This window comes from Hyla sarda, chromosome 4, assembly GCF_029499605.1.
Source record: "Hyla sarda isolate aHylSar1 chromosome 4, aHylSar1.hap1, whole genome shotgun sequence".
Lineage (NCBI taxonomy): Eukaryota > Metazoa > Chordata > Amphibia > Anura > Hylidae > Hyla > Hyla sarda.
This window is the reverse complement of record NC_079192.1, coordinates 92,694,392-92,712,582: the sequence shown is the minus strand read 5'-3', so window position 1 is coordinate 92,712,582 and position 18,191 is coordinate 92,694,392. Positions and strand designations below refer to the sequence as shown.

The 18,191-nt window shown below is 49.3% G+C and overlaps 1 protein-coding gene across 2 annotated transcripts in view; it reads right to left on the bottom strand.

Moving 5' to 3' along the window:
• Positions 1–13,029, bottom strand: part of RASGRF1 (Ras protein specific guanine nucleotide releasing factor 1) — an 86,939-nt gene extending 73,910 nt beyond the window's left edge. For both annotated transcript variants that reach the window (XM_056571560.1, XM_056571561.1), the window contains exon 1: positions 12,766–13,029. In XM_056571560.1, coding sequence (XP_056427535.1) covers positions 12,766–13,014 — 249 coding nt within the window. In that variant the 5' untranslated portion in view covers positions 13,015–13,029. The remainder of the gene's footprint in view (positions 1–12,765) is intronic.
• Positions 13,030–18,191: the final 5,162 nt, after the last annotated feature.

Sequence of the window (18,191 nt, the reverse complement as noted above, 5' to 3'; positions counted from 1 at the left end):
GAATTGAAAGCCATGTGTCTTTACAAAGACTCCAAAGTGCCAGAAGAATGGACCCCCCCCCCCCACATGTGACCCCATTTTGGAAACTACACCCCCCACAGAATGTAATAAGGGGTACAGTGAGCATTTACACACCACAGGTGTCTGACAGATTTTTGGAAAAGTGGTTCATGAAAATGAAAAATTAAAATTTTATTTGCACAGCCCACTGTTCCAAAGATCTGTCAAATGCCAGTGGGGTGTAAATGCTCACTGCATCCCTTATTAAATTCTGTGAGGAGTGTAGTTTCCAAAATGGGGTCACATGTGGGGGGGGGGGGTCCATTGTTCTGGCACCACAGGGGGGGGGGGCTTTGTAAATGCTTATGGCCCCCGACTTCCATTCCAAATAAATTCTTTCTCAAAAAGCCCAATGGCGCTCTTTCTCTTCTGCGCATTGTAGTGCAGCAGCAGAGTACTTGACGTCCACACATGGGATATTTCCATACTCATAAGAAATTGGGTTACAAATTTTGAGGGCATTTTCTCCTATTACCCCTTGTAAAAATTTGAAATTTGGGGAAAAAAACTGCATTTTAGTGGAAAAAAACATTTGCATGTACACATTCGACTTTAACGAAAAGTCGTCAAACACCTGTGGGGTGTTAAGGCTCACTGTACGCCTTTTTACGTTCCTTGAGGGGTGTAGTTTTCAAAATAGTATGCCATGTGTTTTTTTTTCTCTTTTAGCACCATAGGGGCTTCCTAAATGTGACATGCCCCCCGAAAACCATTTCAGCAAAATTCACTCTCCAAAATCCCATTGCTGCTCCCTTCCTTCTGAGCCCTCTAGTGCACCCACGGAGCACTTTACTTCCACATATGAGGTATTTCCTCAATTGAGAGAAATGGGGTTACAAATTTTGGGTGGATTTCCCTCCTTTTACCCCTTCAAAAAAATAAAATAAAAATGGCTCTACAAAAACATTGAAGATTTTGAATTTTCTCCTTCACTTTGCTGCTATGCCTGTGAAACACCTAAAGGGTTAACAAACTTTCTGAATGTCATTTTGAATACTTTTAGGGGTGCGATTTTTATAATGGGGTAATTTATGGGGTATTTCTAACATGAAAGCCCCTCAAATCCACTTCAAACTGAACTGGTCCCTGAAAAATTCCGATTTTGAAATTTTCGTGAAAAATGTTGGGATTTTTCACCAAGAAAGGATGCAAGTAACAATGAAAATTTACCACTGTGTTAGAGTAGAATATGTCAAGAAAAAACTATCTCGGAATCAGAATAAACGGTAAAAGCATCTCAGAGTTATTAATGCATAAAGTGACAGTGGTCAGAATTGCAAAAAAAGGTGAAAAAGAGCTCAGTCCTGAAAGAGTACCCGTCAGATCCAACACATTTTTTTTTTTTAAATATATCACTTAGTACCTAATCCTGACCATGTACATCTAATTTGTATGCGTCTAGCACATTTATTTATTTTTTATTACACTTTTAATTTAGCTCACTAGTCTAAATTCCTCTCGAAGGAGGGGGTGTGGCCTCACTGTGCAGGTCTCCGCCCCCTCCCTCAGTATTCTGTCCGCTCACATCTCCCCTAGCATTAGCAAAACTACAACTCCCAGCTTGTCCTCAGTGACAGTAGCGGGACACAAGCACTTCAAACAAACAAACAAAATCTCTTGTTTTATTTCATCCAAAGTGCAACGTTTCGGTTGCCCAGTGCAACCATTTTCAAGCAAGTTACAAGTGAATTGTGCAGCATGTAAATAGGGGTAACAATTAGGAATCTCAATTACAGTAAAATACAATAAAGTGCATATACAGTGAATCATGAATGCCAAATACAGGTGGCAAAGTGTGCAAATCATAATGACTGAATTGTTAGTGTCATTAATATTCATATAACATACAGTGCAATTTCGATAAAGTGCCAATAGTGCTTAATGAGATGATGTAAACAATCATATTTATGTGCTTAAGGTGTACAATAATTCTATCAGAACCGGAACCGAGCTTACACTCACCAATGAGGAATAACCACAGCAGTCTCAAAGCATTATTATTATTGCTGTGGTCCAGTAGCGCTAGGAACCCTGTACTATGGTGGCCAATGAGCCTGCAGATAGTTACCATAGAATCCTATCATGTATTTGTCCTGATCTAATATGGCCGACGCTGCAGCCGTTTGCCACAGCGCGCACGTGCCCGCAACCTATGCCCTTTGCTGACGTCACATGACGATTCTCCTTGGTGATTGGCCCCTACTACATTCCCTCTTCAGGTCCATACGCCAGCACACGTGGGACGCCGTCCCCACAATATGGTGCCGAGCGTGGTTATTCCTCATTGGTGAGTGTAAATTCGGTTTCGGTTCTGATAGAATTATTGTACACCTTTAGCACATAAATATGATTGTTCACATCACCTCATTATGCACTATTGGCACTTTATCGAGATTGCACTGTATGTTATATGAATATTAATGACACTAACAATTCAGTCATTATGATTTGCACACTTTGCCACCTGTATTTGGCATTCATGATTCCCTGTATATGCACTTTATTGTATTTTACTGTAATTGAGATTCCTAATTGTTACCCCTATTTACATGCTGCACAATTCACTTGTAACTTGCTTGAAAATGGTTGCACTTGGCAACCGAAACGTTGCACTTTGGATGGAATAAAACAAGAGATTTTTTTCACCCTAATCATTTTGTTTGGAGTGCTGCAATCCAACTTTCTTCCTCTGTATTTAAGTGGCCCCCGACCAAGGCTGCCCTGGACTGCTGCTGGCACCCTCATCGCTTCACTCTGGTTGTGCTGTTTCTTCTGGTTCCTTTGCAATATTGAGAACCTTTGCTAAGATCAGCATATTGATGGGTAAATTGAATGGCCCCTTTTTATAAAGCAGATGATGAATGGGTCAGATGAGTAATCTCTGCCAATCCATACGTCTACTGGGGGCCCTCAAGAGATTGAGGGGGGAGGACAAAAAAATCCTAAAGAAGAAAGTTTATAGCTCAGTACATAGCTCCTGTTCACACTCATTTGCAAAGGTTGCTAGAGTGTATCAGAAATAGAAATTTGGATAGTAATAGTAATGATCAAAGAGTTAGGGATTTCTCCTGACTACTTGTGAGAAATCTCACTGAATAAGGTTAGGTTCAAACTACGGAGTTTCCAACCAGAATGCCGCTTAGGTATTCCGGTCGGAAATCCTGGCGATGGGATTCTGCTGCACAGCGCAGACTATGGAATTTCAGCGGGAGATGTTCTGCCGCTAAAAAACCGCTGCCAAAAGAATGGTCTTGTTCATTCTTTAGGCGGAATCTGCTCACAGACATTGCCGTCAATATGGGCGCAATGTCCATACTCGAAATCCAGGCTGGGAATTCTGTAGTGTGAACCTAGTCTTACACTATAGCAGTGGTTCTTAACCTGTGTTCGATCGAACCCCAGGGGTTCGGTGAGTCAGTCCCGGGGGTTTGGCGGGGAAGGTCGCAACAGGACAGGCAAACCAAGCAATTGCTTGGGGCCCGAGCTGGCCCGGGGCCCCGAGCAGAGCCGGTGTTTGCCCGTCCTGTAGAGACTGGGCAATTCCCCCCCATCACTATTAACTCCCTGCCGCCCCGAAATGAAAACGAAGGTGCAGAGGACCGGAGGATAGAGAAGGAGCAAGACGCACGCTGGCCAGCTTGGTAAGTGACCAGTGGCACATCATCTTCGGTGCTCCGACCACCGGTCCCGAGACCTATTGCTATAGCGGGAACAATGGTCGGAGCACTGAAGTGGGCAGTACACAGGCATACAGCCTCCAGCCATACACTGTATATGGCTGGAGGCTGTATGTCTGTGGGGGAACACTGCCTACATCAGTGGTCTTCAACCTGTGGACCTCCAGATGTTGCAAAACTACAACTCCCAGCATGCCTGGACAGCCGTTGGCTGTCCGGGCATGCTGGGAGTTGTAGTTTTTCAACATCTGGAGGTCCGCAGGTTGAAGACCACTGGCCTACATAATGTGGGGGAACACTGCCTGCCTAATGTGGAGGAACACTGCCTGCCTAAAGTGGGGGAACACTGCCTGCCTAATGTGGGGGAACACTGCCTGCCTAATGTGGGGGAACACTGCCTGCCTAATGTGGGGGAACACTGCCTGCCTAATGTGGGGGAACACTGCCTGCCTAAAGTGGGGGAACACTGCCTGCCTAAAGTGGGGGAACACTGCCTGCCTAATGTGGGGGAACACTGCCTGGCTAATGTGGGGGAACACTGCCTGCCTAATGTGGGGGAACACTGCCTGCCTAAAGTGGGGGAACACTGCCTGCCTAATGTGGGGGAACACTGCCTGCCTAATGTGGGGGAACACTGCCTGCCTAATGTGGGGGAACACTGCCTGCCTAATGTGGGGGAACCCTGTCTGCCTAATGTGGGGGAACACTGCCTGCCTAATGTGGGGGAACACTGCCTGCCTAATGTGGGGGAACACTGCCTGCCTAATGTGGGGGAACACTGCCTGCCTAATGTGGGGGAACACTGCCTGCCTAATGTGGGGGGACTCTGCCTGCCTAATGTGGGGGAACTCTGTCTGCCTAATGTGGGGGAACACTGCCTGCCTAATGTGGGGGAACACTGCCTGCCTAATGTGGGTGAACATTGCCTGCCTAATGTGTGGGAACACTGCCTGCCTAATGTGGGTGAACATTGCCTGCCTAATGTGTGGGAACACTGCCTGCCTAATGTGGGGGGACTCTGCCTGCCTAATGTGGGGGGACTCTGCCTGCCTAATGTGGGGGAACTCTGTCTGCCTAATGTGGGGGAACACTGCCTGCCTAATGTGGGGGAACACTGCCTGCCTAATGTGGGTGAACATTGCCTGCCTAATGTGTGGGAACACTGCCTGCCTAATGACATGAGAGTGGCACTTGCCAAGGTAAAGCCGCGCATTTCTGAACTGGTCTCTGAAAGACAACAGCAGAAGTCACAATGATTTGCAGTAAATATTCCTTATGTTTTTGTGTGAAAATAATGTTTTCATGGTTTTGTTCTTTGTTCTTAATGGTGTTGTTCATTTTGTGCACCTATGTATAAATATATACTTAAGTATATACCTCCTATGTTTTGAATTTGAAAAACTCATATTTTATTTTTCCAATTAAGAGGGGTTCGGTGAATGCGCATATGAAACTGGTGGGGTTCAGTACCTCCAACAAGGTTAAGAAGCACTGCTCTAGAATAAGCCTCAGCCAATGACTGATAACTGGGAAGTGATTTCCGCTGAACAGCAAATAACTAGTGTCTGCAGCAATTGAAGTCAATGACCAGTCTGCATCCACTTACTCTTTACAAGTGTTTTTTCCCCCCATTTTGATAGCATTATGGGCGGCATGGTGGCTCAGGGGTTAGCAGTATTATTTTGCAGCATTGGGGTCAAATTCAATAAAGGATATCTACATGAAGAATTTCCCCAATGCCTTTGAGGGTTTGTTTGAAGGTATACCAGTCTCTGCCAACATGCCAAAAATATACCCTTAGATTAATGACTTCCCATGACCCTAATCTGTGTGTCTGAAACAGGAGACAGCAAATTGTACTGGGACAGGGCCTGATGTGAAAGATAAAAATTGTACTGTACATTGCTGTGGAATATGTTGCCACCATATATGCAAAACATAAATGTATAGACATGTGTTTTTTTTTGTTTTGTTATTTTATAATAATACTATGTAACTAAATAACTAGCAGCTGTTATTATACTAGACTGCAGATCTCAGTAAATAATTATCAGCACTATAAATCCCTGAAATATATTACTGGAAATGGTAATCCATCCCTCTAGCCTTTGGCTGTCCAGGCATGCTGGGAGTTGTAGTTTTGCAACAGCTGGAGACACCCTGGTTGGAAAACACTGCTCTAAGTCCATTACCTGTATGTAGGATACAGGGGTTTCTTATGTATATTACCTGCTGCAGATTTGGTCATAACACTGTAATAAGAAAAGAGCCATAACAACACAATCGACCTATTTCTTCACGTATTCTTCCCATAGTGACTATACAGATACCCACAATCTCTTCTCTGTATCCATTACAGTCACATCTGTTCACACTAAAAGATTAAGTAATGAGCTGCCCACACTATCCTTGCCTTCTGCAGAATCTTCCGGCCATGTTTACCAGCACTTCATGTAGAAGATACCTGGCGTGTCCACATGCCATGACACATTTCTTTCATCTGACATAAGATAAATAAAGAAGAGGAGAGCTCAAATATGTGCCATTCTATCTAATCTCTCTATCTATCTCTCTATCTATCTATCTATCTATCTCATATCTATATTTTCCACTGTCCTTGGAGTGCTGCAGTGATCTATTTTGTCATATCTATCTATATTTATATCTGTCATTTATTTCCAGGTCCGATTACTGTCCCATCAGTGAGAATCAGGGGATAGCAATAAACCTAAAATGTTGCTGTCAATCTCTGGTGCCTTAACCTTTGGCTCTCCAGCGGTTGCAAAACACTGTTTGGGCATGCTGGGAGTTGGAGTTCTGTAACTTGCAGCTTTCTGGCTGCTGCAAAATACTGTTCTATGTCAGTGTTAGATACTAGTGGGAACCACAATTCGCTGCACACTGCATTGGGACCCCAGGCTGGGACTAGTGACATCAGCGCACCAGGTGACTGTCACTACCGGAGCAGATTACCCTGGCATCTGCTGGTTCTACCTCTAGGCCCGTTCATCTTTGCAGCACAAGTAAAAGTCTTTGGGCTCACTTAGCCTCTGATTGAACTCTCTGCCAACGCTGTACTAGCCAAGGTCTATTTTCTTCCTAGGCACTACCAGTTCCTGGTAGAACATTTAGGTGACTTGATTTGGGGGTGGCATGGTCTTGAGTTCATGTTATGTATACCTGACAGCAAAACCCTGATCATTTAAATCTCTCTTCTGCCGACGTTTTCCTTCTTCTCTCATCTTCTATTACTATAAGAATACGTCACCATCTCTTCTACATATGTCAGGCCATTGGTTGTGTCATACTGTCCAAGTGACCTTATCCCTGGCGTGTCTTTCTTTAAGTGCATGTATTATCTATAAATCTGCACTCTTACCCAAATGCTGCATTGAACTATTGCTCAACTTTCCATGGTAATCCTTTGGATCACATGATCTGGTTTAATAACAGATTCACACATTTTTCAGTACACCTGTAGAACCCTAGACCTAAATCTTCCACTTGACTCCTAACAATCCTTGTTTCTTTCAAGTCTCCTAACGTTTAGTTCTAAACTTATGTCTGCTACCCTACATCGCCAACTCCGTCCCTTATATACACCTGCCTATGAAGGCCGCCATGGCCAACTTGGTCCAATAAATTATGACCATTACTCTTCTCTGCCTGTCTACACATGCAACAGTGTATGCCAACTGAACTACAGGCCTCATGTCTTGTAGGCCCCAACACACACACACACACATATATATATATATGCTATATGCTCGAAGTTTTATTTCTTTTTTGAGTTTCTTCTTTTTGAATTTTTGTCTGACCACAGTGCACTCTGCTGACACCTCTGTCCATGTCAGGAACTGTCCAGAGCAGGAGAGGTTTGCTATGGGGATTTTCTCTTACTCTGGACAGTTCCTAAAATGTAAAGAGGTGTCAGCATAGAGCACTGTGGTCAGACAGAAAGGAAATTCCTCTGTAGCATACAGCAGCTTGTCACGATGCCGGCTGGCAGGTAGTAGATCCTCTGTGCCAGAGAGGGATTGGCGTGGACCGTGCTAGTGGACCGGTTCTAAGCCACTACTGGTTTTCACCAGAGCCCGCCGCAAAGCGGGATGGTCTTGCTGCGGCGGTAGTGACCAGGTCGTATCCACTAGCAACGGCTCAACCTCTCTGGCTGCTGAAGATACTGAAGAAAGGCGAGGTACAAGGGAGTAGGCAGTAGCAAGGTCGGACGTAGCAGAAGGTCGGGGGCAGGCGGCAAGGTTCGTAGTCAGGGGAGATAGCAAAGGTACTGGTATACAGGCTATTAAACACACAAGGAACGCTTTCACTGGCACTAAGGCAACAAGATCCGGCAAGGGAGTGCAAGGGAGGAGACTAGATATAGCCAGGGAACAGGTGGGAACCAATTAAGCTAATTGGGCCAGGCACCAATCATTGGTGCACTGGCCCTTTAAGTCTCAGGGAGCTGGCGCGCGCGCGCCCTAGAGAGCGGAGCCGCGCACGCCAGCACATGACTGCAGGAGACGGGAACGGGTAAGTGACCTGGGATGCGATTCGCGAGCGGGCGCGTCCCGCTGTGCGAATCGCATCCCCAACGGCCATGGCAGAGCAGCGCTCCCGGTCAGCGCTGACCGGGGAGCTGCAGGGAGAAAGACGCCGTGAGCGCTCCGGGGAGGAGCGGGGACCCGGAGCGCTAGGCGTAACAGTACCCCCCCCCCTTAGGTCTCCCCTTCTCTTTATCGGGTAACTGCCTCCCCTGGGATGAGGACACCGGGAAAGGATGGAGGGATTCCTCAACGGCAGGCAGAACCGCAGGAGTAGGAATGGGGAGAGAGGGCAGAGGGCGAGACCTGGCACGGGGCAGTGTGACACCAGGACGAGGGCCATGAGGGGACACAGAAGCTTGCCTGATGGAACTGGGAGGGGGGGAAGGGCATTTCCTGTGGCAGGCAGAGTCCTTAATGACCTTAGGGGGACCGGATACAGGAGGAACCACAGAGTTACGGCAAGGGTTACTGGGAACCGGTTTTAGACAGTTCTTGGAACAAGAGGACCCCCAACTCTTGATCTCCCCAGTGGACCAATCCAGGGTTGGGGAATGAAGTTGAAGCCAGGGAAGTCCAAGGAGAATCTCCGAGGTGCAATTGGGGAGGACCAAAAGTTCAATCCTCTCGTGATGAGATCCGATGCTCATAAGAAGGGGCTCCGTGCGGAAACGTATGGTACAGTCCAACCTGGCTCCGTTGACCGCGGAAATGCGGAGTGGCTTGACAAGACGGGTCACCGGAATACGGAATTTATTCACAAAGGAGTCCCGAATAAAATTCCCAGAAGCTCCAGAGTCCAGGCAGGCCACGGCTGAGAGGGGAGAGCTGGCTGAAGTGGAAATCCGAACAGGTACCGTGAGACGTGGAGAAGCCGACTTGGCATCAAGAGACGCCACACCCACGAGAGCTGAGTGCGAGCGTGCGTTTCCCAGACGTGGAGGACGGATTGGGCAATCCACCAGAAAATGTTCAGTACTGGCACAGTACAGACAAAGATTCTCTTCCTTACGGCGATTCCTCTCTTCCAGGGTCAGGCGAGACCGATCCACTTGCATGGCCTCCTCGGCGGGAGGCCTGGGCGCAGATTGCAGTGGAGACTGTGGGAGAGGTGGCCAGAGATCTAAGTCTTTTTCCTGGCGGAGCTCTTGATGCCTCTCAGAAAAACGCATGTCAATGCGAGTGGCTAGATGAATGAGTTCATGCAGGCTAGCAGGAGTCTCTCGTGCGGCCAGAACATCTTTAATGTTGCTGGATAGGCCTTTTTTAAAGGTCGCGCAGAGAGCCTCATTATTCCAGGATAGTTCAGAAGCAAGAGTACGGAATTGTATGGCGTACTCGCCAACGGAGGAATTACCCTGGACCAGGTTCAGCAGGGCAGTCTCAGCAGAAGAGGCTCGGGCAGGTTCCTCAAAGACACTTCGAATTTCCGAGAAGAAGGAGTGAACAGAGGCAGTGATGGGGTCATTGCGGTCCCAGAGCGGTGTGGCCCATGACAGGGCTTTTCCAGACAGAAGGCTGACTACGAAAGCCACCTTAGACCTTTCAGTAGGAAACAGGTCCGACATCATCTCCAAGTGCAGAGAACATTGCGAAAGGAAGCCACGGCAAAACTTAGAGTCCCCATTAAATTTGTCTGGCAAAGACAGGCGGAGGCTAGGAGTGGCCAGTCGCTGCGGAAGGGGTGCAGGAGCTGGCGGAGGAGATGGTTGTTGCTGCTGTAGCTGAGACTGAACTTGCTGTAGCTGTGACTGTTGCTGCTGTTGCTGTGACTGGAGCTGCTGTAGCTGCGACTGGAGTTGCTGTGTCATGGTGGTCAAGTACGACAGCTGGTGCTCTTGTCGGGCGACCAATGTAGGGAGGTCGGCGGCAGCTGGCAGAGGAACTTCAGCGGGATCCATGGCCGGATCTACTGTCACGATGCCGGCTGGCAGGTAGTAGATCCTCTGTGCCAGAGAGGGATTGGCGTGGACCGTGCTAGTGGACCGGTTCTAAGCCACTACTGGTTTTCACCAGAGCCCGCCGCAAAGCGGGATGGTCTTGCTGCGGCGGTAGTGACCAGGTCGTATCCACTAGCAACGGCTCAACCTCTCTGGCTGCTGAAGATACTGAAGAAAGGCGAGGTACAAGGGAGTAGGCAGTAGCAAGGTCGGACGTAGCAGAAGGTCGGGGGCAGGCGGCAAGGTTCGTAGTCAGGGGAGATAGCAAAGGTACTGGTATACAGGCTATTAAACACACAAGGAACGCTTTCACTGGCACTAAGGCAACAAGATCCGGCAAGGGAGTGCAAGGGAGGAGACTAGATATAGCCAGGGAACAGGTGGGAACCAATTAAGCTAATTGGGCCAGGCACCAATCATTGGTGCACTGGCCCTTTAAGTCTCAGGGAGCTGGCGCGCGCGCGCCCTAGAGAGCGGAGCCGCGCACGCCAGCACATGACTGCAGGAGACGGGAACGGGTAAGTGACCTGGGATGCGATTCGCGAGCGGGCGCGTCCCGCTGTGCGAATCGCATCCCCAACGGCCATGGCAGAGCAGCGCTCCCGGTCAGCGCTGACCGGGGAGCTGCAGGGAGAAAGACGCCGTGAGCGCTCCGGGGAGGAGCGGGGACCCGGAGCGCTAGGCGTAACACAGCTGATTAATACTGGAAGGATTACGATTTTTAAATACAAATAATATACAAATCTGTTTAACTTTGTGGCACGAGTTGATAAAAAAATATGTTTTCAACTGGAGTACCCCTTTAAGATGTGATCCTGCCTATGAACATTCACTTGCCTTCCTATTTTACCCTACAAATTAACTAAACCAAATGTTTAAAGGAGAACTCCAGAATATAAAAATTGTCCCCCATACTGCCGGCAGTAAAAAAATAAAGATGTACATACCTTCCTTCGCTCCCCCGGGGCTTCCGGTAACCGGCTCCGGTCTCCGCCACGATCCTTTTCATGGTTGCCGGTGGTCAACGAGTCATACTGTGCTCAGCCAATCACCGGCCGCAGCGAAGTCTGAGCGGCAGTGTGACGTTTTCGGCCCCGGCAGCAGGTGCCGGTGTAGTGAAGAATTTTGTGTCTTGAAGCGTTCTCACACTGCCGCTCAGCCTATCGCCAGCTTAGTCTGCACTTCGCTGTGGCCGGTGATTGTCGAGCGCAGTATGACTCGCCGACCACAGGCAACCAGGAAGAGGATCGTGGCGGAGACCGGAGACGGTTACCGGAGGCCCCGGGGGAGCGAAGGAAAGGTATGTACATCTTTATTTTTCTTCTGCCGGCAGTATGGGGGACAATTTTTATATTCTGGAGTTCTCCTTTAAGTGGAGCCCCTCCTCCTACCCCCTTCTGTGCACCAGTCTCTGGCGCCACCATTGAGCTCTCCAACAAAATGTGCACTATTTACTTGTCTCCTGGTCGTCTTCCTCTGTACTACACACCAGACCTATCCCTACAATGCAAGTCTACTTGTCTTGTGTCTTCCCATTCTACCCCACTAGTTCTTTAATCCAGCCACCACCTGGAGCATACCTGAAACACCCACAAGGAACCAGCTCGTACCACGTCACCCACACCATTGCCTTCTAGCGCTCTGTAGGCCCAAGGATCCTTTTGAGATGAGGACTGTTCACACCTACCTGCATAATTCCTTCACTCTTTCTACCAGTGGCCTCCAAACTGCGGGCCTCCAGCTGTTGCAAAACTACAACTCACAGCATGCCCGGCTGTCCGGCTGTCCGGGCACGCTGAGAGTTGTAGTTTTGCAACAGCTGGAGGCACCCTGGTTGAGAAACTCTCACTTAGAGAAAAGCCAGACTTTTTTTTATGGAATGGACAATCAATTCCATCCAACCTGGGAGTTGTAGCTTTGCAACAGCTGGAGGCACCCTGGTTGGGAAACTCTCACTTAGAGAAAAGCCAGACTTTTAAAGGAATGGACAATTAATTCCATCCAAGCTGGGAGTTGCAGTTTTGCAACAGCTGGAGGCACCCTGGTTGGGAAACTCTCACTTAGAGAAAAGTCAGACTTTTAAGGGAATGGACAATCAATTCCATCCAAGCTGGGAGTTGTAGTTTTGCAACTGCTGGAGGCACCCTGGTTGCAAAACACCGCTCTATATACCAATGTTTCCTAACCAATGCGCCCACTGCTGTTGCAAAACTTCAACTCTTAGAATGCTGGGAATTGTAGTTTTGCGACAGCTGGAGGGTGCACTGGTTGGCAAACACTTCTCTACACCCTCACCATGGCATCCATCATCACCAACTTGTGTGTATGGTGTACCCACCATTTTTTAGCCCCCAAGGTGAACACATCTACCTGTCTGGTTGCCCTTCCCCAATTCTATAAGTCATCTTACCCTGCAATGCCTAGTAGGGGGCTGTATGGACCCGCCTCTGCCATGGTACACCTGTGCATGGTAATGTGACTGCAGAGGTAAACAGCTGCCCCCCTCCCCCGCACTAGTACAGCCCCCCCTGTGCCCCCATGTACCTGTCTGTCCGGGCCCCCCTTGGCCCCCCGCTCACAGCTGCAGCCCTCCAGCAGGTACAGGGCGCACGGGCGGCCGCTGGATTCGCTCTCGAAGCAGAAGAGCAGGTTGTGCAGCAGCGAGAAGCTCCGGTTCTGCCAGCGGCTGTTGTCCGAGCTGCGCTTGCTGAGGGTCCCCCTCCGCGTCCCGTCCTTCCTCGCCAGCTGCCCCAGGTACACGGCGTGAGCCTCGTTCAACCGGAGCCGCTGCATCTTGTGGCCCCCCGCCCACGGTACCCCCCCCCTGCACCCGGGTGCCCCCCTCCTCCTCCTCCTCACACACACGCTGCCCCTGCTCTCCGGTACTCCCCGTACAGCCCCCGTTGTACGATAAGCCGCACTCCTCCTCCTCCTCCTCCCGGTCCGTCCCCCCCCCCCCCCTAAGTGCCTGACACACTGGCTCCTCCCCCTCCCGCCCCTCACTGTCCCGGTAATCTCCGGCGGGGTCCCGAGTCTCCGGAGTCACGTGACGCTGCTCCGGATTCAGCACCGCGGACAGAGACCAGACCGAGCCCCGGAGAGAGGCGGGGAGGGGGGGTGGGGGGATGCGGTGAAGAGAGGAGTCCTGGAGCCCCCCCAGATACAGGGAGTGAGGGAGCGGGCAGGGGAAGAGCAGACCCCCCAAATGGAGGGACTACAGGTCAGGGGCTACAGAGACCAAACCAGGTACTAGGTGGTCATGGTGCCAGGAGAGGTGCCCATGGAGGTGCCCAGCTGCACTGAAGAAATGCTGCATGTTCTGCACTTACTGCAGGTGTGTAAGTCAGTGTGCACAGGAGAGGGGACACCTGCCCCATATTGGTGCTCTGCCCCATGTTGGTGCTCTGCCACATATTGGTGCTCTGCCTTGGTGCTCTGCCCCATATTGGTGCTCTGCCTTGGTGCTCTGCCCCATATTGGTGCTCTGCCTCATATTGGTGTTCTGCCCCATATTGGTGCTCTGCCCCATATTGGTGCTCTGCCTTGGTGCTCTGCCTTGGTGCTCTGCCCCATATTGGTGCTCTGCCTTGGTGCTCTGCCTTGGTGCTCTGCCCCATATTGGTGCTCTGCCTCATATTGGTGTTCTGCCCCATATTGGTGCTCTGCCCCATATTGGTGCTCTGCCCCATATTGGTGCTCTGCCTCATATTGGTGTTCTGCCCCATATTGGTGCTCTGCCCCATATTGGTGCTCTGCCCCATATTGGTGTTCTGCCCCATATTGGTGTTTTTGGCACTGGCTCAGAAATGCCCCTGCCAGTGTCACGGACCCTGTTGGCGATGGTAGCACAGACTGATCCCTGAGCACTACCATACATCAATGTCCATACACTTGGTCTTCAAACTGTGAACGTCCAGATGTTACAAAACTACAGCTCCCAGCATGCCCGGACAGCCGTTGGCTGTCCGGGCACGCTGGGAGCTGTAGTTTTGCAACAGCTGGATGTCCACAGTTTGAAGACCACTGCAAAAGACATAGGCACATGCCAGGGGTTAGAAACCAACCAGCAGTAAGGGACAATCTGGACTAGAAGATGGCTACTGCCGTACTCTGATAGCCCTGTTGGGAGGCAGTACGTTGGTTGGTTTTTAATGACGCTGTGGGGCAACATGGACGACGCTATGGGGCAACTCACAAGAAAGCGGTGTAATACGGAAAAAGGTCGTGCAAGACTTTAGCACCTTGTCTATAGTCTTACAGGAGGTCTCCTGTTGTTCAAATCTTATACTTGGAGATGTATAAACCCCACATTTAATGCACCTTGATCACTATAATAGGCAGCATTAAAGGGGTACTCCGCTGCCCTGCTTCCGGAGCTCCGCTCCCCAGCGTCCGAAAGTTTATTGTTCCGAACGCTGTGTGCGGGTTTCTGTGTTCAGGGCCGCCCCTCATGACATCACGCCCGCCCCCTCAATGAAAGTCTATGGGAAGGGGGCGCGACGGCATGAGGGGCGGCCCTGAACACGGAAGCCCGCACACAGCGTTCGAAACAATAAACTTCCGGACGCTGGGGAGCGGAGCTCCGGAAGCAGGGCAGCAGAGTACCCCTTTAAGGTTCACCTGTGAGGCTGGCAACTATATCAGCCAACTTGGGTGGGGCTTATAGTCTGCCTCCCTCCTCCCATTGTATGTGTGCTCGGCCACACTGGAGGTAACCTGGGAGCAGCCATACTGGGGGTAACTGGGAGCAGCCATACTGGAGGTAACTGGGAGCAGCCATACTGGAGGTAACTGGGAGCAACCATACTGGAGGTAACTGGGAGCAGCCATACTGGAGGTAACTGGGAGCAGCCAAACTGGAGGTAACTGGGAGCAGCCACACTGGAGGTAACTGGGAGCAGCCATACTGGAGGTAACTGGGAGCAGCCATACTGGAGGTAACTGGGAGCAACCACACTGGAGGTAATTGGGAGCAGCCAAACTGGAGGTAACTGGGAGCAGCCACACTGGAGGTAACTGGGAGCAGCCATACTGGAGGTAACTGGGAGCAGCCATACTGGAGGTTACTGGGAACAGCCATACTGGAGGTAACTGGGACCTAATGCTGCTGTAACTGCCCACTGGCCCCTGTTTTGCTTATCACGCACAGGTAGGTTTAGCGCTAGGTCCCGTGCCACTTGAGAAACCTTGGCGTTGGTGTGCGGGCTCCGCTATGTCCTTCATATAAGGATATACTGGCGAATGTCTCAATTTTAACATAATTTTGAGGGTTAGTCATATGTTACTGTTAGTCATATGTTACTGCACAGTAGTGCACCTAAATGTAAGTGTTATTCGAAGGCGATGATAAGTCTCATAGCTGGACATGTCACCTTGTTGATAATACAGTAATTCAGAACTAGGGGGCACAATTGTTTCCACTTACCATCCCCCTAAAATACCAGTTGATATTATATCTATGACATTCTGAAGAGGCAGCCTATACAGCTATATATGTGGTGATCCACGGTGAATGGCCGGACCACGGGGTGTAGCAGCGGTGTAGGTGGATGGGGCAGATGGTATTAACCCCAGGGGCAAGATGTAATTAACCCCTAATCTTCATGACGCCAGAGTGGTTTTTGGGTATCGGGAACCACCCAAACAATATCTCCGCTATCTCAATTGCTAGGCAGGGAAATAAGAGTCCATGACCAGGTTATGGTTTATCGGAGGCTTTGCTGAGGTCTGACGTTGTTAGGCTGCTATAAAACACCATAAATTCATCCGTTAAAAGATCCGTTATAAATGTTGGTTAGAAAAGCTTTCAAAAAGAATGTTAAACGTCTGTTACAAAATTCCATTAAAGTCTATGGGATTTTTTTATTATCCGTTATGACCCGTTATAGTCCTTCATGAATAACAGACGTTAGTTGTGACGGAAGAATTAACACTAATTTTTCTTCCATCACAAGAAACGCATAAATTAACAGCCGTCATTTTAAACATTGAAGTCTATGGCTGACGGATGAGCCTTTATGTCATCCGTTTGCACCTGGTTTATAATATACGAAGAAGTGACATCAGCAGACTCCTGCAATGCTGAGGGACTACTACTACTCCCATCATGGGAAAGACTTGTTTCCATGATGGGAGTAGTAATTCCCTGGCTGTGGGAGTCTATATGTGAAAAGCATTTTAGCGGCAGCATTGTCCGCCTGATGCTGCTGATAGAAATACTTTTCATACATAGCGCTGTGGTGGCATATGTATATAGATGCGCTGTGGGGGCAGATAACACTATATGTCTGCCCCCCCCCCCAGTGCATCTATATACATATACCCCTGCAGCGCTATGAATGAAAAGTATTTCTATTAGCAGCGCATAGTGCCAGCAGACGGCTGCTGGCACAATGCGCTGCTAATAGAAATACTTTTGATTCATAGCGCTGCAGGGGTATATGTATATAGATGTGCTGGGGGGGCAGACATATAGTGTTATCTGCCCCCCACAGCGCATCTATATACATATGCCACCGCATCGCTATGTATGAAAAGTATTTCTATCAGCAGCATCAGGCGGACAATGCTGCCGCTAAAATGCTTTTCACATATAGCGCTGCGGTGGCATATGTATATAGATGCGCTGCGCTGGGTATATTATACATGCGCTGGGGAGGACATTATACATGTGCTGTGGGGGACACATTATATATGCGCTGCGGGGGGTATATATTTATAAATGCACCGGCGGGGGATATATATTTATAAATGCATCGGCGGGGGTCATATCTTTATTAATGCACTGCAGGGGGCATATTATAAATGCGCTGGGGGGCTAGATATATAGGGTATATGTCTGCCCCCCCCCCCCTGCAGCGATATGTATCTTGCCCCCCACAGCGCTTTTAATATACATATGGCCCCCCTGCTACTCACAATGTTCATTTATAACCTGTTGGGGACGAAGGGCATATGGCATATCCATTAGTGTTGAGCGGCATAGGCTATATTCGAATTCGCGATATTTCGCGAATATATGGACGAATATTCGTCATATATTCGCTAAATTTGCATATTCGTAATATTCACGTTTTTTTCCGCATATGCGTAAATTCGCATATGTGAAAATGTATGAACTTTATAGCATGTATACCAGTGTAACTTGATAGAAGCAGCAGAAGGGAGGGATCAATATTCGCAAATACTCACATATGCGAATATTCGCCCGGCGGTCTCACACAGTAGTATTAGAGCCTTCTTTAGACCACACAAGCTGGAAACAGAGAGGGATGATCACTGTGATGTGTACTGTGAAAAAAAAAGCGAATATTCGTAATTTCAAATATATAGTGCTATATTCGCAAATATTCACAAATTCAAATAAAATAAATAAAGAAAATTCGAATTGCGAATATTCGCGAGCAACACTAGTATCCATATGCCTGTGGGAATTCCGGTCCCCGCCGCTTGCCGGGCGGGGACCGGACCGGGGTGACTGCTGATATCGATCAGCAGACACCCCGCGCAAATGCCCAGGGGGGTCATCAGACCCCCCCATGTCGGCGATCGGTGCAAATCGCAAGTGAATTCACACTTGCGATTTGCGCCGATTCTGGGTCATACGGGTCTATGGTGACCCGGAATATAAGGGAATTTCTAAGACACCTAGGATCCCCCTGAAGGGATAGGAGTGAGATGGCAGGGGTGCCACCCCTCCTATCCCTGCTATTGGTGGTCTAGACGCGACCACCAATAGCAGTTCCCCGTCCTGCCCACCCACAATAGGCGGGGCAGGACTTGGAAACCGGCGGGGACCGGCGCCGAAGATCCACTTACCGATCCGGAGGCTGCGGGCAGCGGTGATCGGCGGGTGGCGATGACGTGCTGCAAAAGAGGACGGCTCCCTGGATCCTACGGAAGCCGGTAAGTTGCCTAGCAACATCTGGAGGGCTACAGTCTGAGTCCACTATACAGTGGTCTCTAACCTG